Source organism: Podarcis muralis, chromosome 10, assembly GCF_964188315.1.
Source record: "Podarcis muralis chromosome 10, rPodMur119.hap1.1, whole genome shotgun sequence".
Lineage (NCBI taxonomy): Eukaryota > Metazoa > Chordata > Lepidosauria > Squamata > Lacertidae > Podarcis > Podarcis muralis.
This window is the reverse complement of record NC_135664.1, coordinates 67,386,441-67,412,744: the sequence shown is the minus strand read 5'-3', so window position 1 is coordinate 67,412,744 and position 26,304 is coordinate 67,386,441. Positions and strand designations below refer to the sequence as shown.

General features: G+C 44.5%; 1 protein-coding gene across 2 annotated transcripts in view; it reads left to right on the top strand.

Annotated features, from left to right (window-relative positions):
- TAF3 (TATA-box binding protein associated factor 3) overlaps positions 1–19,018 on the top strand; it is a 146,164-nt gene extending 127,146 nt beyond the window's left edge. For both annotated transcript variants that reach the window (XM_028747537.2, XM_028747536.2), the window contains exons 5-7: positions 10,111–10,366; positions 15,222–15,328; positions 16,671–19,018. In XM_028747537.2, coding sequence (XP_028603370.2) covers positions 10,111–10,366; positions 15,222–15,328; positions 16,671–16,785 — 478 coding nt within the window. In that variant the 3' untranslated portion in view covers positions 16,786–19,018. The remainder of the gene's footprint in view (positions 1–10,110; positions 10,367–15,221; positions 15,329–16,670) is intronic.
- Positions 19,019–26,304: the final 7,286 nt, after the last annotated feature.

Genomic DNA, 26,304 nt, shown 5'->3' with positions numbered 1-26,304 from the left:
TCAGAGATAACAGGTCTTCACACCTTATATATTATGTCAAGGGACTAATATGTTGGTGTGGTTTGGCCAAAATGGCCTCACGGGCCAAACTTAGCTGACTTATCAGACCTAATTAAGAGTATGGGTTTGAGGTTCCCTGCTGCTGCAGTAAACTATATAATGTCACTATCCACAAAGGCAGACATACACAGCTAATTCTTTTGTGTATTTGGTGTTGATAACTATCGAAATAGGTCCTCGAGCAGTCATTTCTTTGAGTCCCAAACCCATTTTTTTCCCTTTGCACAAGACTCCCACAAAGTCACCTTTTCAGTCACAATAGTAGCTGCATTTTCCCATGTAAAAGCTGTTTACTTGCAGAGCACTCAGAAAGTGCAGTGTCCATGGAACAAAATCATACTCTTGAGAATTGTGGGCAGTGTGAGAAACAAATGCATATTTATTGTGCAGTGAACTCATTTTTTGAAAGACTGTAAGCGGGCCTCATTTGGACAGAGTTTTGAGAACCCCTCTCTTACTAAGGTATGTGGCTTACTAGTGTGGCTAAGTACACGAGACCACTATTTATCTCCCGTTTGCCCTAATCTATATAGCTTTTCAATTTATGCACATGTAAGTTATATATTAAATCAGCGCCAGCTTTGGGTAATCTTTTAGGGCGCTTTCTGTGGTTGTAGAGAGCTGGGTTGAGGTATCATATTTAAGCAAGAACACTGAGATTTTGAAAAACATAGTGGTTTTGCAATTTATCCCCGCAATCAGATAAACTCAGTAATAAAACTAAGGTAAATGCATGTCTATGAATTCCAGCATCAGTTGATTGAAATGAGACTTTCATAGCTGTGGTGTTAAGGAATATTACAAACATTCAAACTTTTCAGAAGTTAGCATTCTAGGCTAGGGTCAGAAGGGGTTTGGGGCTGTTGATGAGAAAGGAGGTCAGCAGGAAAGGCAGCAGTATTGGAGCAGTATTGTTGGTCAGCTGCTAGCCTGCGTTTGTGTGTATTTATAAATACAATTATTGCATGGGTGTGTGTAAGACATTGAGGGCAGAATGGATATAGAATAGGCCTTGCCCACAAGCACACATTTACAAAGTTACATGGGTTTCTACTTAATCCAAATAATGACCCCAGAACAGAAATAATAACAGAAGATGAGTAAATTTACAAAACTGCCACAGTTCTTTGCACAGAATTTAGATTTATTTACTTATTTAGATGCAGTCGAAATATATATAAAAAAATAAAAAATATCCAGTAGCACCTTAGAGACCAACTAAGTTTGTTCTTGGTATAAGCTTTCATGTGCATGCACACTTCTTCAGATGCAGATCTTTAGATGCAGTTCTTAAATATTTCTCAAAGGGGGGGGGGACATCGTTTACGCCTTTTCAGTAATGCCTCACACTTGCGCTTGTGGATCCCTTGGCACAGCAGCCCTTGAGGCCTGGGAATCAAATCTGACTTTCAAAAGCTGCTTCCTTTTTAGCGTTTGTGGGGTGACACTCTCCCCACCCCCGTTTATTTTCATCAGTCATGATGCTTTGGGCCTGCAAAGGATGAGATTGAAATCAAATAAATTGCTTCCAAAGATAGGAAATTATTTCACATCTCAAGAGTCTTGCTGTGCCTCAGATGCAGCGTGTCACGGCTTGCATCTGTGCAAGCCAATTACATCCCAAACAATCTGCCTGCCTGCCTGCCTACCTATGGCATCATAATGACTGGTAGAACTTGCTCTGCTCTTGCAGGTTTAAGGCTTTGCCTTCCCTGGGAATGTGTCGTGTGGGGAGCTCCGTCCTGTAGAATGGAATGAAAGTTCCAAGTCCAAGCTGAATATGATAATAACAATTTGCCCTCGGCTACTTTGGGAAAAGACTGCGCTCAGATTTGGTGTTCCATGACGGGTAGTGTTTTATGGCTCTGGAGCCAGCCAGCACAAGACAAATGTCAGCCTAAGGCAGGGGCGAAACTGGGCTTTATTACACCCGGGTCAAAGACCCAGATTGGCACACACCCCACACTCATTTGCTTATGCGCGCGCACACACACACAGGCTGGGAGCACCAATGGCGCCCCTCTGGAGGCAAAAAAACAACAACCAACCAGCACCCCCCCCCCCCAAATCGTTGCAGCACTGTCCAAGGTAGCCATAAGGAAAACCATCCACTTTGTTTAGGATATTAGGCTATTATCTTGTGAATTTGTTGGGGAGGATAACAGAGCACCTCAACGCAGCGGTCGTGATGCACACAGAAAGGGTGCCCTCCCATGCTGGGCGCCCTCTTTGATGAGCGTGGCAATGATTTGCATGCGCCAGAGGGGGAATCCCCCAAGATGGCGGTGGGAACGCCCTTGCGTACATAGAGCTTCCAGTAGTTCCCAGTGACCATAAAGCGTTTTGTCTGATACCACAGCGGAAATGTATGAAAGAAATATCCACGCTCCGTTGCAGCCTTGGGAACTGTGCTGTTTGTGTTCCAGTACCCCCTTTTTCAAGAAAAACGATGAGAAGCGTACTTAGAGCAAAGACCGTCTCCTTGCCAAAGCCTTTCTCCCATTCCCACATCACAGGGGAAGGGAGTGGTATGTGTGGTACCTTGTTAACTTTGGGTTGATGTGGTTGCTTGGGAGACTCATCCCAAGAAGGCTTCAAGGCTTTTCTCACATACACCTCCTTCGTTCTGGGGTGGTGATTTTTGTTGTTGTTAATTTACTTTTTATCTCTTAATGAAGGGTATCGTTGTGTCAGAATAAACCCTGCCTGGTAAAGCAACCCATTGAGGAGCTAATCTGTGATCCCAGTGCTTTGGGCAGATTCTGTGTGGGCCTGGTTGGTTTTGGGGTTTTTGGGGGGAGGGTTTGCTTCTGTTGTTGTTTTTAAAGGAATTGTCACTAACTACACATTGAGAGATTCCCATGCTCACTCCTACCGGTTCAGAAAGAATGTGGCATGGTGACATGTTGGGAAAGCAACAGTGTTTTTAATTGGGTTGGAGGGAGTCTCCACCTTCGCCATGCACTATGGAACCTGACGCACAATTACGCTTTCTCGGGGTTTTACTTTAAAAATGAAAAAGGCCATAGTCCTCATGACTGCAAGCTACGCATTTGGATGTTATCTGCTGAAGGCTCTAGAAGCAAGAGTAGTTTGTGGAAAAGTTTTATGAGTTTGAAGTAGAGCGTGTAGCGTTTTAGCCCTTGTGCAGATCTCAGTCCCTCCCTCTGGTCTTTAGCCAGCCAAACGTCTTCCATTTCCAGTTATTACCATAATTCTTGCAAACAAAAAGAAAAGCAACGTAAAATAAGCAGCGACAATTAAAATAGTGCGTATGAGCACTCTGCATAATTTTTTGGTCTTTGTATTTGTGTTGGACGATAGGTATTGTACACCAATGTTTGGGGATGTGATGCAGCTTGGGGTTTCTGACTGGAAGCCGTTTTTATCTGCAAACCATCTCTGCTGTCGGTGTGTGAAAGCTTTCTACCTACATATAAAATGAGCAGCAGAATAATCTCCACAGAAAAACGGACTATGCTTGCCATGTATGGGAGCAGCAATCCACAGGCTAGGACATTATTGAATTTGCTGTAATATTTATTACGTTTATTTCAGAAACTCTGTGAGAGATAGGATGCATCATTACGATAGTTTTTAAAAGGGGGGGGGACTAATTATGTATAAATTGTGTGAGTATAAGCCCAAAGACTGAGGCCTGGTTCAGATGTAGCAGGAAACTATGGTTTTCAGCTGCAAGAATGAGCCTCAGCCTCATATATTTCCCTCTCCTCTTCCTCTTTTTCATGAGCCTCACAGGGTTGTAGTGAGGATGAAATGGGGAGGAGGAGAACCATGTACACTACTTTGTGATCCATGCAAAATAAAGGTGGCATATGAAAATAATGAATAAATATATAAATAAAGGATTTATAGACCAATAGTAAGGATTTATAGACCAAATCGGCAAACAGTGCAGCTCTCTAAGTGGAGGTGTGCAATGCTGTCAGGATCTACCGTAAGAGAGAACTTTTTAAAAATGCAACATAGATGGTACTTAACACCTTGGAAACTTTCCAAGATGTATAAAGGTATCCTAGGTGATTGCTGGAGATGTGGAGAAAAATCAGGCACTTTTTACCATATGTGGTGGCAATGCAAGAAAATTGAAGTGTTTGAGGAGGGCATCCATTTAGAATTGCAAAAACTGTTAAAAAATCTCTTTCAATAAAAAACCAGAAGCTATTCTGGGAATTACGAACTTGAGCTTTCCTAAAAAAAACCAAAGGATATATGTTTATACGCTACAGTGGCAGCAAGAATCCTAATTGCTGCAAATTGGAAATTTGATAAACTTCCATCTATGCAGGAATGTATTCAAAGATTGATTGAATACGCGGAACTAGACAGTTTGTCTGAAAAAAATAAAAAACAAATCAAAACAGGTATTTGTATCCAAATGGGAAGTCTTAAAAATATATTTGAAAAATAATTACAGTAGCTTAAACTCTGTCGCAGCATTTCATTAACTTCAGTAGTAGCTTTAAGAATTAAGTGAGCCCTAAGATAAATTAAGATGCAGTTAAATTATGATAATAGTTTGTACTGGCAACAAGTTTGTGTACTTGAATTAAGGAGTAGACGGGAAGTCATTTGTGTCTGAGTTGGCTTGTATTACGTCTATTTGTTTTTGTATGGTATAGGTACAACGGGTGCTTTTCCTTTTTCTTTGTGTATTATATATTTAAAAAAAGCTGTCAGGCTCTCACTTCTGTCACCAACTTTGCTGCAGCATTCTGCACTGGCTGCAGCTCCCAGATGAAGTGCATGGAACACAGCTCATTGCAGTAATCCAGTCTGGAAGTCACCCGTGCCTGATGCTACTGTGTCAGGCTCTCCTGGTCCAGGATCTGTTGCAGCTGTCATACCAGGCGCAGCTGGTAAAAGGCTCTTCTAGACCCAGAGGCCATCTGGGCCTCCGGTGGCAGAACTGGGTCCAAAAGAACCCCCATACTGTGAACTGAACGTGCTCCTTCGGTGTGGGGTGGGGAGTGCAGACCTGTGCAGAGCTGGCAACTAATTTCTCGAGACACAGGACCCATTCACCCACAGTGCCCCTGTCTTGTAAGGATTCTACATCAGCTTATTTTCCTTTCTTCCATCTCACCACTGCATCTGTGCACCAGTCCAGGCCCTGCATGGCCTCTCCTGATTCAGGTGTTAAGGAGGAACAGAGCCAAGTGTCGTCTGCACACGGATTGCAGCTTGCCATAAAGCTTCTAATGACTTTTCCCCCTGGCTTCATGCAAATATTAAATAGCACTGGGTATAACATAGCACCCCACAGCACCCCATGACGTAACTGCCAGGGGGCTGAAAAGCACTCTCCCAATTCTGCATTTTTGGACTCTGTCCTGCAGGTAGGACCAAATCTGGTGTAACGCAGTGCCCCAAATACCATTCCACGGACCTGAGCCAGGAGGATGCCATGGTCAATGGCATCGAAAAACTGCAGATAGATCAAGAAGCAGGAGCGAGGTCATCTGTCAGGGAGCCCCAGGGTGGCTCAGTCCCATGGCACTCAAGGCTTGATCAAAGGAACCTTATTTATCATCATTAGACTTGGCTCTGTCTCCTCCTGCATGTTGCCACACTCACATCCTCTGCCTTCAATAGGATGACGAGAGTCACCATCCCCCTCTGAGATTGCCCCATCACAATCAAATGGCGTAAGCCAAAACCATTTCTCTGCCTGCTGTGCCAGAGCTTCATTAGCTGAAGGGAGTGGTGGCCAGGCTGCATGGGGTGCTCTTCATAGCGCAGATCTTGGATGTGATACCTGAGATAAACAGGCCAGGCCTGTTGTTGTACACACGTTTGAAGCCTGCACTTCAAACAGAGCCAGTCAATCACTTCCCTGTTAGTCAAATTGGGATTTGAACCTTGCGGACATGCAAATCAAAAGTTGGGCATGGGAGAGTGCAGAAGTAGGTCCCTGCACATGGGGAGAAGTGAGCAGGTGTGCAGGAAAATGTCATAGAACCCCTTGACTTCCACCACACCCCAGAAAAGTGACTAAGACCGAAAGCTGTGCATGCATGTTGCCTTCCTGCTGCCAAAGAACTCTTCCGGCAAAGAGCAAGGAGGTTCAAGTTCTCTTGTTGGCTGAGTTGGGAGCTTAACAGACTACAGGGAAGCAAACTGGGTGCTACTTGCTTACGTTTAGCCTGGTACCTGCACTACGGAGAGGGAGGGATTGGGCTGGAAGCAGGTGCAGCCTCAGGTGTGCACCCATCCAGCCCACATGCCTCCATTAATAAGCTCCTTTAAACTGCAAGGTGGGAAAGATTCCTTGCCATCTTTCGGATCTGGGGTGGGGAGGAATGGGCCTCAAAGAACATGCACCTTCCTGGAATTATTTCACCTCGTTTGTGTTCTAAAAGGCAAATTGGGTTCACTTCCATGCGTGCAAATTAATCTGCTCTGCAGATAATTTAGGGCATGGTGTGCACTCAGATGCACCTCCAAGCACACAGTCACTTGCAAACAATGCAGTGCTGACACTTAATCAACACTGCACATCGGAGTGCAGGTTCTAACCATCTCCACTGCATTGTTTTCAACTGAATTTGCCCACGGCTGAGTGTTAGAAGCAGTTTGGTGCAAATATTATTTGTTTATATGCATTTGCACTTTACAAACAGCAGGCAGCAATCCCTAATTCCTAAGGAGCTTTCAGTCTAAAATAGACAGAGTGATACAATGGGGGGAAAGGGTGTTCAGCAAAGCCCTCCTCAAAGTAAAGGTAAAGGTAAAGGTACCCCTGCCCGTACGGGCCAGTCTTGACAGACTCTAGGGTTGTGCGCTCATCTCACTCTATAGGCAGACACTTCCGGGTCACGTGGCCAGCGTGACAAAGCTGCATCTGGCGAGCCAGCGCAACACACGGAACGCCGTTTACCTTCCCGCCAGAGCGGTCCCTATTTATCTACTTGCACCCGGGGGTGCTTTCGAACTGCTAGGTTGGCAGGCGCTGGGACCGAACGACGGGAGCGCACCCCGCCGCGGGGATTCGAACCACCAACCTTTCGATCGGCAAGTCCTAGGCGCTGAGGCTTTAACCCACAGCGCCACCCGCGTCCCTTATCCTCCTCAAAGTAGACACACTAAAATGAATGAACCTAAGTTATCCATGCCCTTTTAACGTCAGTGGGTCTTCTCTGAGGAGGACTAGTGTTGACTACCACCCTGTGTGATCATGTCAGTTATATGGCTTAGTCACAATGTCATAGAGACCAAGGGGACAATCTACAATCATCCTGGAAATGTGAGTTTTGAGGAGAGGCTTGAAGGAGTTGAGGCAGGTGGTTGACCAGAGGCATTTTGAGAGTCAGGTACAGGCAGAAGGAGCAGCATGGGAAGATGGGTGGAGCTGTTTCAGGCAGCAGGAGACCTTTGGGTGGCTGAGGGAGGCTGGTGTAGATACATAACATATGCACTCAGTTGTGCACATCAAGTACATTGGCATATGCTGCAGAACTCTTTCACACAGTTGTAATATTGATTGATCACCACTTAGCATTATCAGTTTTGTAAGTTGCGTTCATTATGACACCTGACTATGTATTTCTGTAACCAAGACGTGATTAAGCCCAAGCTGGGCTTCTACCTTTCCCCCATACATATTTAGATCTTTCTGTACCCAACAGCTCAAGCAGATTACACTGAAATCTTACCTTCATATATCCTATCAGGCAGCTTTGTAGATTGCATTAGGTTGAATTGCCCAATCTCCATCCACTCATTTGGTTTCGTAAGTGAGTACTGCATGACGGTCTTCCACATCAGATGCAGCACCCTGTTTCACTGTTCTCCAGACTGCTGCGTGCAAGTTATATTATCAAGGCCAAAAACGTCCTGCACAGCCAACTAGCGTGCATACTAATGACTGTTCAAAATGTATTTATGTACTCTATTCAGACTTAGCAGGTGCTGAGGACCAATCTTGGACCTTGAGCATGAAGTTCACTATAGACACCAGAAATCCCAGAAGGATAGGATAGGCGTTAAATGCAATTTGCTCTGTGTCATACCTGATTTGGCATCTCCTCTGTCTCTTCTATATCTTCCTAATTGCTAATTTATCTGTCTGTATAATTTATATCCCGCTTTCCCTCTCGAGTTAGGCACATCATAGCAACCAACTCTGACGCTCTCACACGCTCTTAATAAGAGTACAGCTTGGAATCTCCACTTCCCCCCACCCAAAGGGAGTCATGCTGTCTTGTCTACCAAAGATGATGGTCTCCATTGGAGCTTTTTTGGAGAAGGCATTCCACATTGAGAAAAGTCCGCCTCTTTCTCTTTGCTTGTTCTAGAATTGTTCATACCTGTGAATGACACTCTTCCTCCTCAGCCTAGAATTTGCAGAGCTCTTGTGTTCGTTGCTGCTGCTGTTTCAGCAGGGCAGCGGGGAGCACAAAATGCCTTCTGCTTCCAAAACTTGACAGCAGCATAACCACAACTTTTTGTGGTGGGCAAATGCCAGAGCTGGGCAACCATCTTTATACCTTTAGATGACAGGCGAAAACATTTCTCTATAACCAAGCCTTGAGCTGATTCCATGGCCTTTTAAATATGTTTGTGGGTAGGGGGCGATAGATTTGTTCTTGTTTTATTATACATTTCGTGTTCTCATTTTGAATTTTTATGCTGTGAACCACCCTGTGATCGTCAGATGAAGGGCGGTATTCAAATTTAATAAATAATAATAAAAAAATCCTGGATGCAGGTCTATGGCTGAAGCTTTTAGCCCCACTGTACTTTAAGCCGCACAGAATAGCTGCAGTGTAGTGTTGTCAGCAAGAGTTAGTTGTGTCATTAAAGGATCCCTTATCCCCTTTTAATGAAAATATTCCATGTACGTTGGTAGGCATTGTTCTGTTTACTTCCTCGCAAAACAAAAGTGGGATTTTGAGTCATATTGAAAATCCAAAGTTGAGTTATTTCAGCATATCCTCTGCTATTTTTATGCACAGCTATTACTAGTAGTAGTATTTATTGATATTGGGATGTATCAAATGCTATTAGACCCATTGACATTGATAGGCATGACTTAGGCCCATTAATCTAATTTAGCTGGAAATAATCTGTTATTTACTTGTCTTTTGGGCAACCCATGTTGACTGGAAATGCTGGTTTGTATGTGAAATGGCAATTCCAATTTGCTTCCTGTCTTCCTTCAGTTCGTGCTTGGGATCTTTTTCTTTCCGTTCGTAGGCAAACGTTGCAAAATCAGCATCGTTGCCCTGCTAGCTAAGCTTTCGGAATCGAGACAGGATTGGGTTCTTGACATAAGTTCATTCTGATCAGCTAAACAAGTTGACTGTTCAATTGTAATCTTTTGATATGGCCTTTGTCCATAGGCTGCTGGTTCTGTAAGCTCCACCCTAGACTAATCTTGTGGGTTCTCTCCTCTCCCTCATCAGTTGTGGTTTTCTCTTCCATTTGTTAACTTGTCTGCCTGTTGCTGTGTAGGAAACAGTTGTCTATAAATAAATATTGATTGCCTCAATCCTTTGCCAGCGCAGTGCTTTAACTTCTAGCATGTATTTACCATAACAACACCCTGTGATGGATTCTAGCAAAGGCAGCAATTAATATCTGGGTGCTGATTATATATTGCATATATACATTATTGATCCTAAACAGAGATGGCTGCTTTCATAGTCATCAGATGAAAGCCATAATGCAGATTTTTCAAATTTTATTTATCATGTGACTTTGGGGACATTTGGATATAGAGAACCAAGAGTGAGTTTTCCAGCCTGTCCCCCTGTTTTAGGAGCAGCTTTTCCATTCAAAAAGACCCTCAAAGCAGTGAGAAAAAGCAATAAAATGCAGTTTAAAAAATCAGCATGATTTAAGCAACCAAATTTTCAAAATTTGGTTTTAGCACTATATGGTTCATGAATGGGAAGGAAAACTATTCAAGGGCTATCGTGCCTTGATAAAAATCTGTGGCGGGTTTCCCTCTGTTTTTTTTTTTCTTCCTGGGCATCATCGTAGTGCACTGTTACATCCGTTCTTTTCCCCCCTTTTGTCCAACAGCGTCATCAGCAAAGTGGTGTCGGCACCGGAGGCTAAACCATCGGTCATGGCTCGGCCCAAGACGCCACCGCCTCCACCATCCCCGGCACCAGCTCCTGTCCACGTGACGCCGCCTCCTCCTCCCGTGGTTCTTCCTATGCCTCCTGCTATCATTTCCCCAGCTGCGATTCCACCACCGTCTCCTGCAATGCCTGCTGTGGGAGGCTCCAAGGGTCCCGTTAGGAGTGTGGTGACGGAGACTGTCAGTAATTACGTGGTATGTACACGGATGCTTTTCAGTACAAAATGCGTGTCGATTTCCCTCTTGCAGAATGCTCTCCCCGGGGAGGCTCACCAGGCGCCTTCATTAAACACCTTTAGGAGCCCAGCGAATATGTTCCTCTTCAACCAGGCCTTTGGTTGATTGACATCCGGTGCCATATATATATATGGCATTATTATCATTATCATTATTATCATTATCATTATTATTATTATTATTCCATTTGGGGGACTCTTTGATAGCATGACCATAAGTCCACCTGTTTCCAACAAATCATTTCAATATCACATAAATAGTTGTGAAAATGAGACTTAAGAGCTATTAATTTTTATAGCAAACTGAACTCAAATAGCCTGTGCTAAATTTAACTTATTTGTTACGAGACCTACGTGTTCAGGCTTTGATTGTTTTCAGCATTTACACCTGCCCTTCAGTCAGTGACAGTTATGGCAGAAATTAAATCTGCTTATATACCAGAGGCACTTGGTTGGCTTTGAAATAACCAGTGAATATCCAGGTTTTGGGCACTTGGCCCCCTGCCTCCCTAAAAACCTTAAGAACTCATAGCAGATATGATCATTCACAGATTTGGACATTTATCAGATGTCTATATGCATGCTTGTGTATAAACCTACATGTGTGTGTCATTTAAAACTGAATGGTAGAGCAGATATAAACAAGGAAAAGTACACAACTGTATGACAGAGGATGGAGATTTATATGCCCAAAATATTAATGCCCCTGTTTGATTGTGAAATCCTTTTCATAGTTATGAACTTTTAAGTAACGCAAGGCTTGTGGGATCTCATTTTTTATTACTTTGCTCTTTTAAATACCTGTAAGAGAATTCAGGTCTTTGCATTTCCAGCTTTTAGCACCATACTCTCTCACTCTCTTTTTGCAGCAATCATTGGCATTTCTCATAATAAAGGGTGAAAAGCAGATCTGTAGCTCTAAACAGAGTAGGCTTGTGGTGGGAGTCCTGATTGACTGCCTGTGTTTGCGTAATATTCACATTTCACATGTAAACATAATTGCTGTGATGTGTTTAAGAACAAATGTTTATCCCTCCGGGTTATACACTCAGGATTAGAGCCAGGGCAAGCTAGTTGCACCCATTGAAGATATGTTAGTTATGAATTACTTTTCACATTGGTTTCAGTAGGACTTAAGTGCAGCTAACCTGCTCTGGTTCCAACTTAGAAACACATAAACACATCACTTAAACACACAGCAGAAATACTAAAGACTAAGCAATCCATAAAACGAAATGCGTGACTTTTAGGATTTCATGAGGTTTTAGCAAACGACCACAGCTCTTTTTGCTGGGTGCCATATAAATCTGGCTCAGAAAATATCAGACCTCAAAATGAGCTCTAGGCAAGGAGATTCAGAGAGAAAGGAAATAGAAAATAGGAGTTTGAAAGAGAAAGGAAGTTCCCTCCCCGTGTCACAGGTGAACAACTGAACCACAGGCGGAGTTACTGATCTTGTAGCCAAACAAGGAAGTCTGAGGTAGGGATTTAGCTCCAGTTCACGTCTTAATCACAAAGCCACCATCTCCGTCGGTGAGAACTACGGTAGAGGGACTCAAGGCCCACTTTCTAAGTCTGTGAAGCAGGAAGGAAAACCTTGCAAATCAGTTGCTTGTAATTGATCCTTGTTTGCCTTTGGCCAGAAAGGCCCATTTTACCCAGTGTTTCCGTAACACAACTGGCCAAGCAGGTTAGACACTTCCCCGGCACTCCTGTGGACGACAGTCATTCTGCGCCTGCAGTTTTATGCTTTCCAGCATGTGAGGCTTTCCTCCTTCGCTAGCAAACTGCAGTGTAATTTCTGCACGTGATCCAGTAATATGCTTCACCGCGGGACCTTTTGCCTTTGAGAAAACTCATCGTGGGTACCCATTCCATACAATCAAAGTTCCTTAAGATGGATATTGGTCGAGGAGGGACCATAGGCTGAAGGTAGAGGCTGCACAATCCCAGGTAAAAGGCTCTGAGGAAGAAGGAGAAGGAAGGTATTATGCCGTTCCAGTTGGAGGAAACAATATTGGGCTAGATCACGGATGGGGGATCTATGGACCTGCAACTCTCACCATCCTCTGATCATTAGGCATGCTAGCTAGGGCTGATGGCACTCCATCGCTGCACTAGAATCACCAGTCGCCTACTTCAGTATATAAGGCAACTTGATTTCATGCAAGGGTTCAGTCATTCAGTCGTTTGTTTTATTTTATTTTATTTATTTTATGGAGAGCCAGTGTGGTGTAGTGGTTAAGAGCGGTAGTCTCGTAATCTGGGGAACCGGGTTCGCTTCCCTGCTCCTCCACATGCAGCTGCTGGGCGACCTTGGGCCAGTCACACTTCTCTGAAGTCTCTCAGCCCCGCTCACCTCACAGAGTGTTTGTTGTGAGGGAGGAAAGGAAAGGAGAATGTTAGCCGCTTTGAGACTCCTGAAGGGGAGTGAAAGGCGGGATATCAAATCCAAACTCTTCTTCTTCTTTATGCCTTTCCTCCTTTCCATCGTAGAGCCCAAGGTGTCATGCATTGGGGTCTCCCATCTGGGCACTGACCAGACCTAGAATAAGAATAAGAATAATTTATTACTTGTACCTCGCCCATCCAACTGGGTGGCTTCCAGCAGACTGTTAACAACAACACCACATCGGACAATAAAAGCTTCCTGGTACAGACCTAAGGCAGACATAGTGGTCGCTTCCTGTGCTTACGTTTACATCCTGTCTTTCCTCTAAGGAACTGGAGACAGCCCACTTGATTCTGCCCCCTTTTTACTTCCACAGCAACTCTGCGGTTCGGGGTAGGGTGAGAGGTGAGCAGCTAGCCCAAGGTCACCCATCAATCTTTGCGTAGGAGTGTGGATTTAAATTCGTGTCTCTCCAGCCCCTAGGCCAGCACTCAGAGACCCAAGCCGTGGAGTTTTCTTTTTCCAGTGAGAGCACTCAACACCTTTTGCATTTGCATCCATAGAAGCATTTTAAACCCCCCAAGTTATAAAATAAAGCAGCCACGAGGAAGGGTTGGCTGTGTAGCAAAAAGGACGACACAGATCTCTGCGTGTGTTCATAATTATCTGTATCCTTTCTCGCAAGTGAAGCTTTTCACATAAGTTATGAAGTCATCTAAGTCTAAAAAGGAGCGAATTTCATGATTTCTATCAGATATTTATTCAGTTAATACTTGCTTTGCCAACTGTTTTGTAAACTTACCCTATAATTTCATTTATCAGATTTATCTTTATAGAGCTTTATTTATTTTATTTATTTTGTAAAAACAAACTTTTAAAGAGCGATGACATGAGAAGCTCGTTGTACGTGCTATAGAAATTACACATGCTATAGACATTACCGGAAGCAGCTTGCTATGGAGACAGCTGCAATGTACGGCATGGCTGGAAACGTTGTTATTTTGTCATATTCTGAATATGCTTCCATATTGAATGGAATGGGCAGATTCCACCAGCCTGTTTCTGAATGCTGTAAACCTTCTAGGTCTCTCTCTCTTTTTTCCATTTACCCTTCAGTAAACGGAGCCACGGCACAAATGTCAAAGGAATGGAAAGTTACTCAGTAACAATTTTTATACCCTTGATCTTATCAGTTAGTTGAGCTGGAAGAGTTTGGCTAATAAGTAATAACACAGCAATACCTGCACCCCAGACTGTATATATTAGGGACACGTCATCAAGATTGTCTTCTGCAGTGGGAGGGAGGGGTGATGATTTGCAGCATGGAAGTAAAAGCATCTTACTTCCCACACTGGCACCAATCCCTGTTTGTGCAGCGCTTGAACCACTGGAATAAACGAATGGAGATTTTTTTTCATTCACTGCAGCAAGCAAATATCAAAGCTATACCCCAAAACAGCTAGTGGTGCCTCTACCCCACCCACTAGTCAGAAATATTTTGCACACATATCGACACGCAGGCAGAGATGCGAGATGCGGGCATATATGGGTCGTGATCTTTTATGGGTGAAGAAGAGCCACTCCCTGACTTACAGAAGATCCACCACCAAGACCTTCTTTTTCTTTCTTGTGTGTGAAAAGGCAATGTCCCCCTGCACAGCATTCATTACATCTCGTGGTCAGGTTAGCAGTCTCTGCTGGCCTGGATTATGAGACAAAATGGCACGTCACAAGTTTCTACCATAAGATTTGGGAAGTGAAAGTCCCGTTTTTAGACTTCTAATAATCAGGATATCTTGGGCTGTGTGTGCACTGGGTTTCTACCTTCCTGGAAGTGACATGGAAATACTGCAACTATTTTGGGGTACTTTCTAGTATTCAGGAGGTCTGCACGGGTACCAGATTTCAGCTTCCTGAGTCATGTGGAAGTGCAAAACCGTTATGTATATGTATATATTGTTGTTGTTTAGTCGTTTAGTTGTGTCCGACTCTTCGTGACCCCATGGACCAGAGCACGCCAGGCACTCCTGTCTTCCACTGCCTCCCACAGTTTGGTCAAACTCACGTTGGTAGCTTCGAAAACGCTGTCCAACCATCTTGTCCTCTGTCGTCCCCTTCTCCTTGTGACCTCAATCTGGAGCAGGAACTGGCAAGCCACTCTAGTATCCCCACCAAGAAAATTCCATGGGCAAAAACAACAGGCATATGTATATATAGAAACAGTTTCTAGGGGAGGGGTGTGTGTGTGTGTGTGTGTATACACATTCATAAATTGAGTCTATGTAAATAGAGTGTGGTGGCACATAATCTTCTCTCTACTGAATAGCTTTGGGAAGTAATTGGCTGCATGAAGTGCCTTTAAAAACACACACACACACACACACCCCTAAGCCATCAACTTTTCCCTGCCTTTTTATCCCAGATCCGAGACGAATGGGGGAACAAGATCTGGATCTGCCCCGGCTGCGAGAAGCCAGATGACGGCAGTGCGATGATAGGCTGCGACGACTGTGACGATTGGTACCACTGGTGAGTGCCTGCCACTTAAAGTCAAGCTGGAGAATAACTTTTATCTGTACTTGGCTACCTCTCTCTTTTACAATCTTCCATGCCTTATATGAAGCAGGCAATATTTTCACCTGCTTTTGAATCCGGCCATTCCTGAGGCAGCAGAGGCCAACAGTGTGATGGCTCCAATGTCCCAACCAACTGCTGGTTGACTTTTTAAAGAGACCAGATTGTCAGAAGTGACAGAGACGAGAGTTGTGTGCTGGCTGTTTGCCCTATGTGCAGTAATGAACTCCCTTCACACGGGACTGAAGTCGGGATATGAAGCTATCTGAACTTAATTCTACGCTTAGCCAAATCTTAACGAGTTTTTTTTCCAGCCGCAAAATTAGACCCGCTCCACAAGTTGGGGGACTGGATCAGTTAACTGATATTCTTAATCATCTTGTGCATTTAGAGTTATAACTGATCCACCCAAAGGGTACAAAAGAAACCTGAAATGTTTTTTTCACTAACCTGCATCATCCTAAAATAAGAGTATCAGCTGCTCCAAAGTGGGTGGGATTTTTAAAGGAGTTCAAGTGAATTCTGGGGAGTGGGTTGAGGGGAGAGAGGGAAGTGCAACACAACACAACCAATGAATTTGGGGTCTGAATTGCCAAAATATAATGTCCTAGAGAAAATTACATTATTTAGTTGCAGGCACACATTTTGAATATAGCTTAGTTCTTATAAAGGACAGCTACAGAACTACTCATAAACTACAATTCAAGCAAGGTGCCATAAACTTAACACATTAATACAGTGACACCGTGCCATTTAAATAACTTTTTTTTTATAAGGGAGTAACTTGGGCTGACCTTAATTTTACCCATTCAGTATCTTACTTTATTCATAGCCAAGAAGGGTTTAAAAGGAAAAGGAATAATAGTTCATGAGTTATTAGGTGTATGTGAGAAATTAAGATGGTTATTATGGAACCCAGATATCATCCCTTTATCATATGCAAAATAATGCATAATGCAGTGCCCAGAGGTTTTAAATAACAGGAGTTATTTATGTCATTGGGTTTTTGATTATCTGTGATTTAATTTGTCTGACCCCCATTTTAGATTAGTGAGAGGGTCCCTTCCCACAGTATAACTGGGTCAGATCTGCAAAACAAGCTTCTGTCAATTCCTTCATTGCAAGGGTTTGGACTACAGTAGATGACCCTAAGAGTCCCGTCCAACTCTTCCATTCTAGGATTAATCGCAAAAGAGTAGAGCTTGCAGCCCTAGTTAAAAACGACAGCTGGTGTTTCACTTATTGGGAACCCTCGTTCGTTTTCTTACATTTGCCTCTTGTGTTCTCCCACGCGCAGGCTTTGCGTCGGAATCACGGCTGCTCCCCCGGAAGAAATGCAGTGGTTCTGCTCCAGGTGTGCCAGCAAAAAGAAAGATAAAAAACACAAGAAGGGGAAACACAGAGCACACTGAAGCCACTGAGGAGACCGATCAGACTGTCGCTGCAGCACTTCAGCCCTGACTCCTTTCGTCGCCATCAAGTTTTGAGGATGTGTGATTCTTGAGAGAATCGGGGACAAACGCACACTGTCCGCCCTGAGCTGGCTGCTTGTCCTTCCCTCTCTGCCGCTCCTTCGTCAAACGGTGTTGGCCTAGATCAAGAATTCTCTGCCACGAACTCACCGGCTGAAGAGCCAAGAGAGTCTATGGCCAAAGAGAGCTGTGTTGATCGGCCACGGCTTTGCCGACACTTGTACATATTGCTGCCCTTCTTCCAGCTGCTTCCCCTCCACCACCACCTCTTCAGAGTTCTGTCCTTTCAGAAACAGGAAAGTCTTCCCAAATGTGGGCGGCTGTCCCTTGGGAGCCACTTAGATGATTTCCCCGCAGCTCCCTCTTCCGCTTAGCCAGATAATCATTAAAGACACAGGGTGGGGCAGCTTGCTGGTAAATATTTTTCTGACAAGAATATATGAAACCTCTTTTCTTCTCGCTCCTCCTCCTCCTGCCCCTCCTTGATTTTTAAGACCTAACCTTAATAAACATGCTTGAGCTTTTTGTGAAATAACTTCTATTTTTTTAAAAGACGGGAAAGTTTCTATGGTGGCCAACTTCCTTCTTTTGTGCTTGTGTGTTTTTGCGCTCCTTGAGCCTCTAATAATGTGATATAGACTCTTGCCCCCTCCTCCCTCCCATTCTGTCCTCTTTGTCACTTGCACATTTCACAGGCGTGTCCAAGTTATTTGCATAAACAGATTTTTCCTCAGGCAGATACTCTGGAGCTTCTGTTATTTTCAGAGATTGCAGCAAGACGGTTTTCATTATTTTTAAGGTACAGCGTAGCATTTTCTGGAATTCCCCAATAATATACTGATGGGGCGTGGGGCGGAGCTTAGAAAATGCTTACCCAGATGCACCTAGTTGTCAGTGCTGCTTCTCAAGGTGTGCTGTAAAGATGCAACCTTCTGGGTTATTCCCGTACCTGAAGATACTTGCAGATGTGAGAATGACCTTTGGGTTTAAACAGCAAAATGCATGCACAGTGTTGACAATTCTGAGTGGTGCCTGCATGCTTTCAGTGACCTTGGAGCCAATGCTTGCGAAAGGACAGGGCCTAACACTTCCTTGTATATTCTGGGAAACACGGTCATTTGAACACGGTCATTTAAGCACACATGCAACATTTGCAATGGGTAAATGCCATGCAAAAGCTCCACCGCAGTTCAAAAGAGTGAGGTGCGAAAGAACAGAATGGTGCCTGCAGAAGATACGGTTTAGGATGAAGAAGAAACTGAGGATCTGAGGAGGTCCATCTCTTTTCCCTTCAACGCTTCCCAGGGGAAGACCAGTCTTCTTCCAGCCAACTTTACGTGTCATTGTGCAGGTCCTCATTTTCCAGAATAAATCAGGGGTCACCACCACAGGCATGGCTTGAAATGTGTCTCTGGGTGAAGACTCCCCACTACTTATCTCAACCTCCTTCACCTATATCTGCAATCTTTATAGGGTTGCCTTCAGTGGGTGGGGAGAGAGATCAAAGTGTGCAGTTGCTACCACCCATCTGCCCACAGCCCTGCGATGCCAGGAGGTTGTTCCAGCAACCTCTCAGCTTTCTCTCCAACCTGGAAAGCTGAATGCCACATGCTGTGGCGGATCCACTGTGCGTGAGGCCTTCAGCGTGCTGCTTCTCTCTGAACGGCATCTGCTGCCCAAGCTCTGACATATTAGTACATGCCTCTTTAAAAAGAAACAGCGCACATCTCTCTTTAAAGAAGTTGACACCTGCAGTTTTCAAATACGGTCTGCCAGTTTCCTGTATATAAAGCCCAAATGCCAGAAAGTTCACCAGCTGTACAAAAGGAGAGTTTACCAAATTTAATTGTACCAAAAGAATTTTGAGCTGGGATCAACTCCCTATTTCCAAATTTTTGTGTAAGTCATCAGGCTTGACCGCATTCATATTTGCTTGAGTCGGCATTGCAGCCACAACTTTTCCTCCTTTGGAGCTGTAGTTGTTTTGTGAGCCTTTTTACATCGATCCTTTTTTTTTTTTTAAAGGCAAATGCAGAGTGTACATGAGGTGTATGTTATCTGTGTCCATTGTCGGAGAGCAGAAAAACTAAGGTTGCCATAAAACTTGTAAACATTACTGGACACCTCACTGCATTTCTTGAAGAGGTAAATAAACTATTGTAAAAAATGTGAATCCTACCTCCTGCATTGCATTCAAGGAAACTTAAAAGGGAATGTTTATAACTTAACTGCGTTGTTTTTCTATAAGAATCTAGCTTCTCTCTGGGTCTGGAATCTTGGTGCATTCAATATCACTTGGCATTGGTTCAGCTCCATCATGAAAAGTAAATAAATAAATCCCATTTTGGTTGGCAGACTCCATTGCCATCACCTCTTGTCGCTTAAAGGGTTGTGGCTGCCACAAAAAGTGGGTAGAATCGAGGACTGGGTAGCCCCAGTCATGAAGAAGAAGGAGAAGAGGAGGAGGAGGAGGAGTTTGGATCTGATATCCCGCTTTATCACTACCCTAAGGAGTCCCAAAGTGGCTAACATTCTCCTTTCCCTTCCTCCCCCACAACAAACACTCTGTGAGGGGAGTGAGGCTGAGAGACTTCAGAGAAGTGTGACTGGCCCAAGGTCACCCAGCAGCTGCATGTGGAGGAGCAGAGACGCGAACCCAGTTCACCAGATTACGAGTCCACCGCTCTTAACCACTACACCACCACGTGCAGATTTGGGGTCTGTAGGTCCCCTATTTCTGATGGAGGGATTCCTTTCTTTGGAAAAAAAATCCCTTCCATTGCAAGAAGGGAACCTTTGCATGCAGCCCAAGGAGAAATTTCAACAAATGTATGGCCCCAAAATGGTGCAGAGGGTTTAAACTCAGATGGGAAAAAGAAAAACAGCAAAGGACCCCTGGACGGTTCAGTCCATTCAAAGGCAACTATGGGGTTTGGGCACTCACCTTGCTTTCAGGTCAAGGGAGCCGGCGTTTGTCCACAGTTAGTTTTCTAGGTCATGTGGCCAGCATGACTAAACCGCTTCTGGTGCAATGGGACACTGTGACGGAAGCCAGAGCTCACGGAAATGCCGTTTACCTTCCCGCCTCAGCAGTACCTATTTATCTACTTGCACAGGCGTGCTTTCGAACTGCTAGGTTGGCAGAACAAACTCAGATGAGTGTAAGGGCCCTAATACTAGATACACGGGGGCAACACATGTAAATTCAGGGGGCAAAATGCCATTCAGATGCAAAATTTCACCTCCGTTGGACACAAGCAAACATTAGGAAGGGGACATGTTTATGGCAATGTTTGCAAATATATTCAATTGTTATGTTTAGCAGGAAAGTTACACTGAGCAGTATTATTTGTATGCCACTATACTATCAGTGGTTTACAGCAGTGAAACAAAACCATACAATAAAAGCCGTAAAAAGTTAAACGCAGGTTAACCATTGTTTGGAGCATGTCTTCTTAATTGCCTGTACAGGCCTGGCGGACTAGAACAAATTTCAGCAGCTGTTTGAAAGTTAGTACAGAAGGCACCTGCTGAATCTGTGTTGGCAGAGTAGTCCATAGGACTGGGCTGATGACACTAAAGACTCGGATTCTTCTTGCTGTCAAATGAGCCTTTCCAACTTGGGAAATGACCAGTGATGTTCCTGCACATAATCTCAGTGATCAAGCTGGGATATAAGGGTTCAGGCGATCCCTAAAATACCCTGGACCTAAGTTCTTCAGGGCTTTGTAAATTAAATCTGGAACCTTGAACCTGTCCCGGTAGGAAGTGTGCAGCTGTTTTAACATGGCGTCACACATTTTCTTTTTAAAAAAATATTTTTTGTTTTACATATTTAAAATTATAATCCCACCACAACATACCCACAGTTAAAACATTCCTCCTAACCTCTGGACTTCCCACCTTCCCCTCCATAGATTCTGTTATTAAATCTTTTTCTACTGCATCTTTTTTCAATAATTCATGTTTTTTCTAACTCCGCTATGTCCATATTTCTCATTACATTACAAGTGTTATTGCAGTCCTGCTAATGTTTTCAACTGCTTACAGTGGTCTTTAAGGTAAATTATTAATTTTCCCCATTCCTTATTAAAGTTTTGGTCTTTCTGGTTCCTGAGTTTTCTGGTCAGTTTTGCCATTTCGGCATAGTCCACCAACTTGATTTGCCATTCTTCTCTGGTAGGGACTTTGTCTTCCTTCCATCTCTGGGCTGACAATATCTGCGCAGCTGTCGTTCCATACATAAAAAGTCTTTTCTGCTCCCTTGGAATTTCAGCACCTACAATTCCTAATTTTAAAAAATTGGTGTCACACATTTTTGACCAGATGCCTCCATCAGCAACCATCTGGAGCTTCCGAATCACACCCAAGGACAGCCACATGTGGAGCACATTACATTAATCCAGCCTCAAGGTTACCAGCGCATGGACTACAGTGCTCAACCTAACCTTGCCCAGGAACTGCCATAATTGTTGAACCAGATGCAGCTGGTCAAAAGCACTCGTAGCCACAGAGGACACTTGGGCCTCTATTGGCCAGGGTATCTCCAGGAATATCCTTGAGCTACGCACTTGCTCCTTCAGAAGGAGTGCAACCCCATCCAGAGTAGGTAACTTGCCTATTTCCTGAGCACAAGAACCACCCACCCAAAAAGCCTCCGTCTTCCTGAGATTCAAGCACAGTTTGTTGCCCCTTATCCATTAGGGAAGCACCTAATGCTTTATCAGGGTGGGGATAGACCTCTCAACATGCCACAGCCAATTTCTCCTCTCCCCTTCCTTGGCTATGTTGTTGTTTAGTCGTGTCCGACTCTTCGTGACCCCATGGACCAGAGCACGCCAGGCACTCCTGTCTTCCACTGCCTCCTGCAGTTTGATCAAACTCTTGCTGGTATGTTCGAGAACACTATCCAACCATCTCGTCCTCTGTCGTCCCCTTCTCCTTGTGCCCTCCATCTTCCCCAACATAAGGGTCTTTTCCAGGGAGTCTTCTCTTCTCATGAGGTGGCCAAAGTATTGGAGCCTCAGCTTCACGATCTGCCCTTCCAGTGAGTCTCCTCCAGCATCATAATTCAAAAGCATCAATTCTTCGGTGATCAGCCTTCTTTATGGTCTAGCTCTGACTTCCATACATCACTACTGGGAAAACCATGGCTTTAACTATACGGACCTTTGTTGGCAAGGTCCTCCTTCATGGATCACTGCCTTGTCGTGGCGAAGGGGCTTAAATAACTCAGAGAAGCTATGAGCTATGCCATGCAGGGCCACCCAAGACGGACAGGTCATAGTGGAGAGTTTTGACTAAACGTGATCCACCTGGAGCAGGAACCGGCAAGCCACTCCAGTATCCCTGCCAAGAAAATTCCATGGACAAAAACAACAGGCCCATCATGACTAGTAACCATTAAAAGTCTTCTCCAAAAATTTGTCTAATTCTAAAGCCGTCCAAGGTGGTGGCTGCATTTTAATGAGTTGTGTGCTGCCATGAGAGCTTGTGGGCAGAGGAACAGGTTATAGATACTACTAATCAAGGAAATATTGGATGCCGAGAGCCGAGTGAAGAATTGTGATGGTCTTTTGAAGGCTCCACCTCGCACCCATCTGGCTAGCAATCTGCCAGGCTGCACTTTACGACATCTGATTTGCTGAGCACATGGCTCAACAGTTGCTTCATGCCTTGGAGATGGCAAACAGACCCAAGGCTCCCTACCCCCTCAATTGCATTAAATCAAGATCGTTTCCTAAAGAGAGAGAGAGTGACTGACACCATTTGTTAAGAGAGAGAGAGAGACGTTATTCAGAACATTATCTGCTTCGTTCTGCAGGCACGGAAATGCATCCACTTTTAGACTTTTAAAAACTTCTGAACAGAGAGAGAGGGAGGGAGGGAAAATACCCCACGGCGATCTAAAGATTGCACATAAAACTATTAGTATTGAAAACTTAGCCAGCATGGCTTCAGTGAACTTCATTCATTAACATTCTTGCTGGCAAGGTCTCCATATCTCAGCGTTCATTTTATACTTTAATTTGGTTAGTCGGCCTTTGTTTAATCGTCCTATTCAAAAGGGAACAAAAGAGGTTTAGGTGATACAGAAGGGTAATGCACTATATTTTATCTCTCGAAAGCTTGGGCAAACTGGGGAGGTTCTGATACTCTCCGATTCTCTTTTCTCCCCAGGACATTTGGAATCACAAATCAGGCAGCGGATGATAAAGATCCCCACTGTACTTAGCGGCAGACACCTTCCAGAGTGGAGGGGTTTTTTTGGGGGGGGGGAGAAGAGAAAGAAAACACTTTGTCACCCACAGAAATTATATTCTCAGCTCTACAGACTGTTCCAAAGGAAGATTATCTCTGCAAAAGAATGCCTGCGTTACACCTTTGGGTTAAGTGCCTCATGCTCAGCTCTGCACAAATGCCTCTCCATGAAAAAGTTGTGATGGAGAAGTTTGTGGCCTTCTCCCCATGATCTTATGGTGGGTTCAGATGATCACTTTCCCTCCTTTGCAGCAGGAATGGGGAACCAGGTGGCATTGGAGTCAGGGCATTTTGTCATCTAAGGCAAAGAACAAGAATGTGCTGCTTCCAGTTCCGTGGACAAAAGCAGCCCAGACTGGTAGCTCACCCTTCCTTTGACACTAGCGATGGGGCATTCTCCTACAAATACACACCAGAGCAGCAGGCTAGTTTATGGGGTGTGAGACTGTTGGGGTGGCACCCAGAACTCTGCCCACCTCTCACCAGCTGCCTCACTCTGACAAGTGGAAGGGCCAGACCTTCCAGCCAGCATGGCCAATGACCATGGATTTCATTTTTATTTATTAAATTTGCATGCCGCCCTTCATCCGAAGATCACAGGGCGGTTCACAACAGAGGTATAGATAGTCCAATGGCTTCTAAAAGGGCCCCCGATTCCCCATGCAGCTTTTAAAAAAGGATTCGTGGCATGGAAAAAGCGAGGAGAGCAGAGGGTGGTAGCCAACAAAGTAGGGTCCAGTATAAACGGCCTCGGCCCAGTAAACCTGAAGGAGCATCTCCACCCCCATCGTTCTGCCCGGACAATAAGGTCCAGCGCGAGGGCCTTCTGGCTGTTCCCTCGCTGCGAGAAGTGAAGTTACAGGGAACCAGGCAGAGGGCCTTCTCGGTAGTGGCACCCGCCCTGTGGAACGCCCTCCCACCAAATGTCAAAGAGAAAAACAATTACCAGACTTTTAGAAGACATCTGAAGGCAGCCCTCTTTAGGGAAGCTTTTAATGTTTAATAGGTTATTGTATTTTAGTGTTTTGTTGGAAGCCGCCCAGAGTGGCTGGGGAAACCCAGCCAGATGGGCAGGGTATAAATAATAAATTATTATTATTATTATTATTGACATCCAATGTTAGAAGATTCAGGACAGACAGAAGAAAATACTTCTTCAACACAGCGCATGGTTAAACTATGGAACTCTCAGTCTACCATCTAAAACTTTCCTTCAGAAGTTTTAAATGGTAAACTGAGAGGCATCCCTTATCAGAATAGGCTTTGTTTATGTTCTCAGGACATCAATTGCATGAACCATATCCCACTGCATTGTGGGCAGTATGGGCAAGCAATTGATCAACTGACAAAACCCTTACTTGCAAATTTGACCATAGGGTCACGAAGAGTCGGTCACGACTAAATGACTGTAATAAAAATAATTTATTATTTATACCCCGCCCATCTGGCTGGATTTCCCCAGCCACTCTGGGTGGCTTCCAACTGAATATTAAAAACAGTACAGCATCAGACATTAAAAACATCCCTAAAGAGGGCTGCCTTCAGTTGTCTTTTAAAAGTAAAATAGTTGTTTATTGCCTTGACATCTGCTGGGAGGGCGTTCCACAGGGCAGGCGCCACTACCGAGAAGGCCCTCTGTCTGGTTCCCTGTAACCTCACTTCTCGCAATGAGGGAACCGCCAGAAGGCCCTCGGCGCTGGACCTCAGTGTCCGGGCTGAACGATGGGGGTGGAGACGCTCCTTCAGGTATACTGGACCGAGGCTGTTTAGGACTTTAAAAGTCAGCACTAACACTTTGAATTGTGCTCGGAAACTAAACAACAACAACAGTAACAATGGGCATGTTCTACCAGAGGTAGCTGCTAGCGGGGAGAGTGCTCTTGCACCCAGGTCCGGCTTTCATGCTTCCCATAAATATCTGGTTGGACACTGTGGGAAAAGGATGCTGGACTAGATGCGTCATCATTAGTCTAATCCAACCATGGTGAGTCGGGAAGCAAAAGAGAAGGCAAGTTTCACGACATCCGTGGCCATGGAAGTGAGAAGGGCAGGCACTGAGGAGGAGAAGTGGTGGTTTAAAACAACAGCAGATATTTGAATAAAGCAGGGAGGGGGGCGGAGAACTGAAAGGAAAATGGCACCCTGATTTCATGCAGATCGAGGATTGTCATGTGGCTCTACAGATCCTCCAATCCGGGCTGCATTCTGACTTCATGCAAATGCAGAATTATTGTCGTGGTGCTGCAGATCCTCCAACAGGGGCTGTGTGATGACAGCCTTACATTTGTATATATATAGGAAGATACACATCTACATTACACACACACAATCCGTATGTTCACACAGAGAGAAGAAAGTGAGAGAAGCACCAACTGGAAGAGTGATACTGTACATTGTGTTCTTGGGGCAGGGGCTGGTGTACAATTAGCGCAGATCAGAACATCTCATACGCTACATGCCCACAAATTAAATCAGTGGTTTCTGTTCTCTTGCCTGTTCACATCAAGTGTGCTAGTGACATCTTCAAGATAGCCAGGGCTTCTTTTTTTGCAGCCGGAGCTGACAGGAGCTCAGCTCTAGCACTTCTCTTTAAAAAAATATAAAAAAATATTAAGTTTCCCATTTTAACAATCCAATCAAATCACATTTAATGTTCCAAATTATACAAAAGCATATCAAATAGGCCAAATATTCTGCCTAAATTATAATTTTTTTGTTGGGACTTCCCATGCTTCAAGTTTGGGGGTGCTCTGATCATCTCATATCTCTGAAGAAGAAGAGTTTGGATTTGATATCCCGCTTTATCACTACCCCAAGGAGTCTCAAAGTGGCTAACAATCACCTTTCCCTTCTTCCCCCACAACAAACACTGTAAGGTGACTGAGGCTGAGAGACTTCAAAGAAGTGTGACTAGCCCAAGGTCACCCAGCAGCTGCATGTGGAGGAGCGGGGAAGCGAACCCGGTTCACCAGATTACAAGACTACCGCTCTTAACCACTACCACACTGGCTCTGCTGCCTTGAATAGCTCAGGGAAGAAGAAGAAGAAGAGAGTTTGGATTTTATATCCCGCAGGATGTAGATGCCTTATTGTAGCTTTCATCAACCTAATGCGCTGAATGGAGTAACTGTGCCCCTGAAGGACCAGGTGCGCAGGCTGGGAACATGGCCCTCATATTTCTGGCTACTGCCTGCACCT